Source organism: Physeter macrocephalus, chromosome 2 (assembly GCF_002837175.3).
Source record: "Physeter macrocephalus isolate SW-GA chromosome 2, ASM283717v5, whole genome shotgun sequence".
NCBI classification, from domain to species: domain Eukaryota; kingdom Metazoa; phylum Chordata; class Mammalia; order Artiodactyla; family Physeteridae; genus Physeter; species Physeter macrocephalus.
In genome coordinates, this window is record NC_041215.1 from 24,611,920 (window position 1) to 24,620,689 (window position 8,770).

General features: G+C 45.4%; 1 protein-coding gene across 10 annotated transcripts in view; it reads left to right on the top strand.

Annotated features, from left to right (window-relative positions):
• The window catches only part of NCKAP5 (NCK associated protein 5), a 1,103,171-nt gene that overhangs the window by 1,044,427 nt on the left and 49,974 nt on the right, over nt 1-8,770 (top strand). For 9 of the 10 annotated variants that reach the window (XM_055087128.1, XM_024114998.3, XM_055087144.1 and 6 more), the window contains 2 exons: nt 4,477-4,791; nt 7,283-7,425. In XM_055087128.1, coding sequence (XP_054943103.1) covers nt 4,477-4,791; nt 7,283-7,425 — 458 coding nt within the window. Of the gene's footprint in view, nt 1-4,476; nt 4,792-7,282; nt 7,426-8,770 lie in introns of those variants that run through there. The other variant, XM_055087138.1, reaches the window with a different exon arrangement.

The following is an 8,770-nucleotide window of genomic DNA, read 5'->3' on the forward strand; positions in this document are numbered from 1 at the left end:
CGCTGACTCATCCCCCCCCCCCCGCTGAGGCACAATAAATCCCTCTTGACTGGAGCTCTGAGGCCAGACAGTATTCCTACCACAAACACTCTCAGCATTCTTTCCCAAAAAGAAGGACCGAAAAATTCTCCTGTCGGCTGCTAACAGACTACAGAGCTGTCCTGCTCCTTTCCTACTGGAGGTATGCAAGATAAAGCATCCAAGGTGACAGGAAAAGAAGGTCCCGAGGCCATTCTGTAAGGAAGAGATTCCCTACCGTGTTGACGTGCCCTGAACGGACCCCAGGTGTGCTGAGATGTGGAGCCCTCAGCTCTCAGGTAGCCGGGGGTCCTGGGGCAGCTGGTGTGTTCCTCAGTGAGCTGTATGTGGGTATGTCCTGTGTGTGCCAGAACTTTAAAAGGACTGGGAAGCGCTGCTCTAAGTCATCCCATGAGACATCTGGGGCTTGTTGGTGGTGATAAGTGAGAGAACTTAACCTTAAGAGACAAAAGGCAAATGGGATGACAAGAAGTCATCAGGGTAGGAGAAGTCATTAGTGACCTTGAAAGAATGAAACCCGCTGCTCCATCTAGTGATCCAGCCCTTGAACTCATTAGCAAGGCCCTGTTGACAGCTGTTCTCACAGGCACAACGTGAACTTAGGCATGTTGTGAGGTCAGAACTGAGTCAACTCATTCTGCATGCAAGGCTGGCTTGTCCCTTTGAACTTTATCTTTATCACGGCCATTCAATTATTTTGTGAGTTCTTATAATCCCCTGAGGAAAAAAACTGACTTCAAAAGTACAATATCTAACACTTTTTCAGATTACAATATTTTTATGAACTGTGAGAAACTTACAGTGCCTTAAAGAAACTACATAAAGAAGGGGTCAGCATTTTCAGTATAAACTCTATTTCCAAAGGTTTATGCATTCTGGAGAAATTTGCTTGAGGGGGAAACTTGGCATCTGGTGTCTGAGTTCCTGATTGTCCGTACCTCATTTCATAGGTATTACAAATGAGTCCTTCAAACTCACTGCATTTGGCATCTGTAATTTTTAGAAATAAAAAGGTGGCCTTAATAACAGGTGATTTCTGTGTTTAATGTCAGTGCACACAGTTCTTAGAGGATCAAAGGACTCAGGCATACCAGAACTCCTGTTTTATAGCTTCTGATTATGACAATATTGTGGAAGGAAGGAAGGGAAAAGAAAATAGTACAAAGGGACAGATACCACAAAATGCTGGTGTCCTCAGAAGGGCACCAGAGTTAGACTTCCTTTATCTTTCTTCCTACCCCAGATTTCGCCCCGCCCTATTTCCTGCCTGGTGTTACAGGCCAGGCCAACATACATGGGCTTTAGTGTCTGGGGCCTTTCCCCAGAAAAATCACTGAAAAGGTTGCCAAGAATCCTACTTTGCTTTTTGAGTCTCCATTTGCAGGGACTGGATTAACTCATGAAATACCCATAGGGGAGAGAGTTCTTAGACAAAGCCAAGAAAATATTGCCCTTGCAGGCAATGCCTATCACCAGGGCCAGAGAGATGAGATAAACGCCAGAAAAACGCTGGCATGGAAGTCTACGGATGCGATCCAAGAGGGTGGGGGAAGAGGCACCGGACAATTGTGGTTCTCAGGAGCCGTGCAGATGCCGGGAATGCCTGCTGTTAACTCCATCCTCAGGATGGGAAGCATGGGAACCAGCTGGGATTCAGGGCCAGCACCAGTTCCATAGGGGAAGCCGGGCGCCCTGACCAGAGGCCGGGGGCCCTTCTGTGCGCTCTCAGCTCACAGGGCTGCCTCAATGGCTGCGAACAGGGCAGACCCCACTTCTGGACTTACCTGAACTTTTTGGCAGAATCAGTATAGCTTGGTGACTAAGAGCTTGGGCTCTGTATTTATTTAAGTCTGGATTCAAATCCAAGCTCTTTATTTACAGCATATAGCCTGGGACAAGTTACCTTTTGGAGCCATGATTTCTCACTTGTAAGTGGCAATGATACTTCTTACCCTTTGAGGTTGAGAAGATGAAGGGATGATACAAAGAAAACAGTGAACTCCTAGCAGCAGCCAAACTTGATGATCCATTTTCACAAAAGGAAAAGAACCCCTGATGTTGCCATGCTCAGCATTCTTTTGTTCAGAGGTAGGCATCCTGGAGATGCTGGGAGGAAATTATTATGGCAGGCAGCCTGGGGCACGCAGGGACTGACACAGGTATTACATCCCATGAATCTTTGATCCCCATCCCTGAAGACTGGGTCGATTCCGATCCACTTACTCCTGTGTGAGACTGAAATAGTTCAGACATTTAGAATTGCCCCAGGTACAACAGATGGACATTGTTAAATATGAGGAGTGTCGTATGTCTAGGCTAACATGAAGAAAGGACACCAAATTCTAAATAAGAAGATCTTTCTTTTCTGGCATTGCCTTCCCATGCAAACAGCTGATTGTTTTTCCAAAAGGCTATTTTGTAGCAATTGAGTCTGCTTAATTGAGGAGAAAATGAGTAGAGAAGATAATGAATAATCTCGAAAGCTGGTTGAGAGGAAAGCTTACCAGGTGGAGGCCCTGAAATGAATGGAACTAAAACTTAGCCCTTGTGGTTCTGGGAAAGATCTCAGACTACAGCCACGTGATTCAGGGCCCCTGGAGTCCATGATCAGTCTTTGAGATCAGATGGCGTATGAGATAGCTAAATGGCACCATACTGGAGAAAGGGTATCTATCCGTATCTTCCTACTAAATATCCCTTTGGAGATTGAATCCTCTCTTTTGATAGGGACTTCATCTTTCTAGTGCTTCTAAAGCCAAGGACCAAACCTACTAGAACCTATAAAAGCTAACTCTGTACCCACCCCCACCCCTTTGTTTTCACCTTAGTATTAGGAATTTCCCAGAATTCTAGTACTCAGAGCAGAGACGTTTTGAGGAGAAGGGTAGGGGAATGGTCAAATTCTGAAGTTCAGATACTAATTGGTGAGCATCAAATGAGATTGTGCGAGAAAGGTACTTAAGGATAAACTACCTGTCAGATATCTACTGAAATCTAATAAATACACCTAGTGTTTTTTATATGTCATCATTCATTATTTCTTTCATTCAGCTATCCTGCGGTGTGCTAGGGGTCATTCTAAATTCAAGAGATTCCACAGTGAACGGATCTTTATCCTCACAGGAACTCTATAAGGAACCTGAGACCTTGAGGGGTTACGGATCTTATGTGGAGGGCTCACACAATTAGTGATTAGCAGAGACCAGACTCCCAAGCACCACTGAAATGTTGGCTGTTGAGCCTCTTGATACAAAGATCACAACGTAGGTCTATTATATTCTCCACCTTGCCTAACACGGTGTTAAATTGTGCCTCTTCCCCAGTCCTAGACCGATAAGATGCTAATCAAACTTTACTAAGGCTGTTTCCCTCTAAGATTATCGTGTAAACAGGAGACTTTGGGGTGACAGGCGGATCTTGGAAGCTGTCTCATTGGCTTAGATAAACTACACTACATTTCAGGAATTAATTATGTAACAGTTTTTTCAGATATTGTATTTTTCTTGGATATAAAATGTTTTGAAGATGAGATCTAATTGGCAGAATATGCCACACACATGGTGAAATCAGCTTGATTTGTTTTAGGGAATAGTGGGAGCCCCGGGAATGACAAGAAATCCAAAGCGTTCTTTTTCAGATATTGTATTTTTCTTGGATATAAAATGTTTTGAAGATGAGATGTAATTGGCAGAATATGCCACACACATGGTGAAATCAGCTTGATTTGTTTTAGGGAATAGTGGGAGCCCCGGGAATGACAAGAAATCCAAAGCGTTCTGATGACCTTTGTCGCTGAATGAAGGGAGACGGAAAGACAGAAAGTGGCCCTACGATCTTCTCTGTAAGACCTCAGATGGCAGTTGAGTCGTAGGAAGCCCCCATGATAAGTGACGTACCTTTGGGGGTGACACTTACAGTATGTGAATTACTTGTCCTCACGGTCAAATGGAGAGGCCAGAGACTTAGTTAACCGCTGGTGGATGATAATTCGTGTAAGAGATGCACAACTGCCTTTGTTAGGACATCACTTCTATGTGTTATGTGTGCTCATTACTCATCTTATTTCAGTTAATAAATGCTTCCTAATTGATTGAAGTCATATGATTCCCAATTGAAATAAGGGTGATCAAAAATAATTTTTGGTCTCCGATGACTGTTCTTTTTCTCTTATAACTCTAGAGAACCAGGTACTTTGTATGTACACGTGACTCTTGCTGCCAGTAATGGTCAGCCTTCTTACTTCGTATTATGCTAAGGGAATATTAACATGTTCAATTAAATGTCTGTTTCATGCCACTCCCTGGAAATTTACTACACCCTTACGAGTACGTCTTCCTTCCAGGTATCCCCTTTCCTCCAGACCAGATCCAAATGCCCATGATCCTTTTCTCCTTCTATGTGAGCAGTCTCTAATTCTCGCTATGTTACTCTGTCTAGAAACGAACTGCCAGATGAGGACCCTGGACAGCGGTATTGGAACCTTCCCACTCCCAGACTCAGGAAATCGCTCAGCGGGACGGTACACACGCCACGCAGACTCCCCCGAGGACACCGAGCCCCTCCTGTCTCTCCAGCCAGCCCTTTGTGCAGCTTCTTCCATAAGAGCCCGGACCCTTGAACGAGAAGTGCCTTCCTCTGCAGACAGCCGGGGATCTGCAGACAGCGCCATTGTTCATTCCACATCCGACCCCATCGTGCCTGCCAGAGGAATGCGACCTCTTCAGAGTCGCCTCCCCAAGCCAGCCTCCTCAGGTGAAAGGCCTGTTACCTTCCAAATGAGACTGCTTTCCCACTAAAATCACGCACTTGCTGACAAAAACGGAGCACAGGCAGCAGAAAAGATTTCCACCAGGAGGTCAGCCAGCGACCTCTGCCCAGTGGAAATGTAGATGCATGAAATCCCTTTATGTCCTCAACCAAAACTTAAAAGGAAAACAAGGATTAAACGTCATCTACTCTCAGTATTATTTAGGAGTGTACACACACATAAAGGAAACAAGCACGTTAGCACAGGTAGATGGATATATAAATTGACAAAGAAAAAACCATACAACGCAGACTTCAGATTTTGTCTTTTAAAACTTAACTCTGAGTATAGACCAGTCTAGGCCCAAGACATAAATTTAGCTGAAATGTTGTTTGCCCTCTCACAGAAACGTATGTCTTCTGACATATTCCTGTCCTGTTCAAATGTATTTATACGTTGAGCTATAAAAAACGTAGTTCGATATATTAGCAGTAGATTGTCTGTTAACTACAACGGAATGGAGGGAGGCTTCCCACTGACAAGTACCATCCTTTGCTGCGGTCAATGGAAACAAGCTTTCATGATTAAAGATAGGGCCAGGCTAAGGGTCAAAGTTTTTTCACTGTTCCCTCAAGATTAAAAATATTTATTGCAGCTCAGGATGACACTAAATAATTTTTAACCTGTGTGCCTCACGTTGCATTTATGACATGCATAAGCATATGAACTAGAATTCTAAAGACTTTCATTTATGATTTGATGATGAGAAAGCAACCACAAGTAGAGATTATACCATGGGCTTCTGAGAAATTAGAAAAGAAGACTTTTCGTTAAACATCTGTGAGTCCATGTGATTGGGTTATTCCCATGGCTGAGTTCTTCCTCCATACAGTAATACTAACTGCCATGAATGTTTCATCACAAACTTCTGCTTATTTCAAGCCAAGGCTACATTTTAAAAGGCTGGGACATATATTATTTTTGAAATAAATGTATTGTTAATTAATGACACAGCCTCCAGAGATTCAGGGGCGAAATTGTAGTTATAGAGTATGTGCTCCATGCCTGACTGGTCACATATGTGACCTCAATTCAGCGGCAGGCTGCCGAGCAGACTCCATGATTAAACACGGTCATTATCACAAATGGAGTAGAAACTGCAAGCCTTGAATTGCTTCGTAAGAAGGGGATAGGAAGGAGATGGTTCTGATCTTGCTGCTAATATTCAGTGCACCGGTTTTCTTAGTTTTGTGTCTTAATTAGATTGTCATGAAGAGTTGTAAAGAATAAGTCGTATACGGTAGAGTGAGGTCAACACACCGCAGGACATTTTTGTGCCATCCATCCCGAAGATTCCTGTCTGCCTTAAGATGTTGTCCCTGCGGGTCAGAGGCAGGGCTGGCTTTCCAAGGCTTTTCTCTTTTCTGTGGCCATTGGTTACTCATTTTAAACATTACGGAATGGAGATCTAGCTGGAACAAAAGGAAAGTAGTTTCGAGCAGTCAATTCCTGGTTAATATATGCATTTGAATTGGTTATTTTCTTATCCCCGTATCAAAGATGGAAGGAACTGTACAGACCTCCCAGTGCTGATGAAAATACAATTACTTCACTTCTGCTCACAAGCAAAATGCTGTTGAAAGGCTCTCACAGCCTGTCCTGTTGATAGTCACTGAGGCTGGAGGATAATGACAGCAATTCTCCTTTCTGACATGAGGAAAGACTACACTCTGCAGGTTAATCTGCTATTATGGGTGACGGAGACATTTTAATCATTCTCTGCTAATTGTACCCTGGCTACTTACAATGTAATCCATGGGCCAAGAGCAGCCCCTGGGAGCTTGTCATATATGCCAGCTCTCAGACCCCGCTCCAGACCTACCGAATCAGAACCTGCAATGTAACAAAAGCTTGGCTGAGGCATATGCACATATGAGCTTGAGACTGCCCAGCAAGACCTTTAAGGGCCTCTGAGCACGTTCGCAAACCACCTTATTCAAAATGACCTTCGTAAGTTTCCTGGGAAAATCAGGGTTCCCTGCTCAAACATGTTTGGGAAGGGCTGTGAGTTCACATCCTCCCTTTGGAAATTATGAAAATCCCCATTAGCATAATGAAGGCTCCGAGAAGTCCTCCAGAACAGAAACTTGTTTGTTATTTGATGTATAACACTATTGGAGGAATGATCAGCATTTCCCAAGCAGTTTGCCCACTGAACCCTTTCTAATATGAAAAATCTGTCAACATTTTTTGGAAAAGTGGTCCAAGCAGAGTTTGCCTTTGGGTCTCCAAGGTGGACATCCTCCAGAGATACACGTAATGATGCAGACATTTCTGTTAACCACAGACTTGCAGGGGACAGAATGTTGGGAAACCAAGCTGTTACCGTGTTTGGACCCTTTGGATTATTTCTGACTGTCTCCCCTACCCTCATCCCTAAACTTGTAAAGAGTTGAAGAAAGCTGATTGTGATTTCATATACATTTCCTCATTTAGGAAAAATCAATTCCCAGATGCAGAGTGAAGCCAAGCCAACGCCTCAGACTTGTTCATCGTTCGAATATGCTGAAAACACAGCGGCGGCGGAGAGCAAGCCACTTCTAGCCGGGGGGGGTGACAGCGCTGCTGCGGAGACCCAGGTAAGGACAGTCGACAGGAGGGCACCCTCCACCTAATTGTCCTGAGCGTGAAAAATGACCTCCTTAACCACTTCTGTGATAGATTTTAATGTTAACTCAAGTTTGTTGTGGGATTAGTGCATAAAGACCAAGGCCCAAGGCTCTCCTTTTCTCCTGAATTATTAAGGAACACTGTGGGTTCTTGTAATTCAAATGATTCCACCCATCTGCACCCCAACTCTTGAGGTAAGGATGCTCTGCCCTGAGTAGACATTGTGGAACGGTCGTTCACTCTCCCAAGCCCTCAGAGCACCACTTAGAATGATTCAGTGATATTTTTTCATTATCTTATCAGTCACTTTATCCTTTACCTTGCTCCTATGAAACCAGTAAAGCAGGTACAATTATATTCCCTTTTGGCATGAAGAAACTAAAGCCAGGAGTGGTCAGATGACTGGCTGGGGTCAGTGAGACGTGTGTTTCTTCAGTCCCCATCATCTTTGCTGGGGGTTCTTCATCCGCCCTGAGATGGCAGACACACAGGCCTCCTGACGTGTGACTGGACCTGGGGAGGAGCTCGGGGCTCCGGGACTCTTGGGTCCCCCCCCCAGGAGCTACGTGGTAGTCCCTCCTCAGTGCCCTCCCGCTTACCTCTTCCAGCTAATTACTTGGGCCATATTCAGCCTGTTCACGATTTCTCAGCTTGCCCTTGGCTGGCCCACTTCGGGGTCCTTGGTGGTGCCTGCAGTGAGAAGAGTGAGAGGCAGGACATTAGGATCAATTACCCGAGCTTCCCGGCCCTTCCTCGGCCCTTCCGGCTTCTGCTGCCCTGGCTCTCCCAATCCCGGCATGAGGAGGCCCCCTCACCATTTCTACTAGGGTCGCTACCCAACCTTGATGACGAAATACCCAGATTAGCCCACATCTGAGATGCCCCACAGCCAGAATGGTGGAGCCTCCTTTCGGTCTTCAGCACCTCGGTATGGAAATGGTACCCTGGACAAGTAGGCGAAGCGACCCCCTGGGCCTACAGCCTCGATGTCCGGCAGAGGACGCCAGCCCCAGAGATGCTGGACCGCGGTCAGGGTCCAAGGAGAAGTTACTGGGACACTGACGTTAGAACTCAGCCCTCCGGATTCCATGTCCAGCACTCAGAACAGGGGTCTGAAAGGAGTAAACCGGTGTATTCCACCATGACTTAATTTTTAAGTGTTAGGGTTTTCTCAGTTTTCTCCAAAGCAGTAGTTCCCTACACGAGCAGACATCAGAATCACCTGGAGGGGGGCTTCCCTGGTGGCGCAGTGGTTGCGCGTCCGCCTGCCGATGCAGGGGAACCGGGTTCGCGCCCCGGTCTGGGAGGATCCCA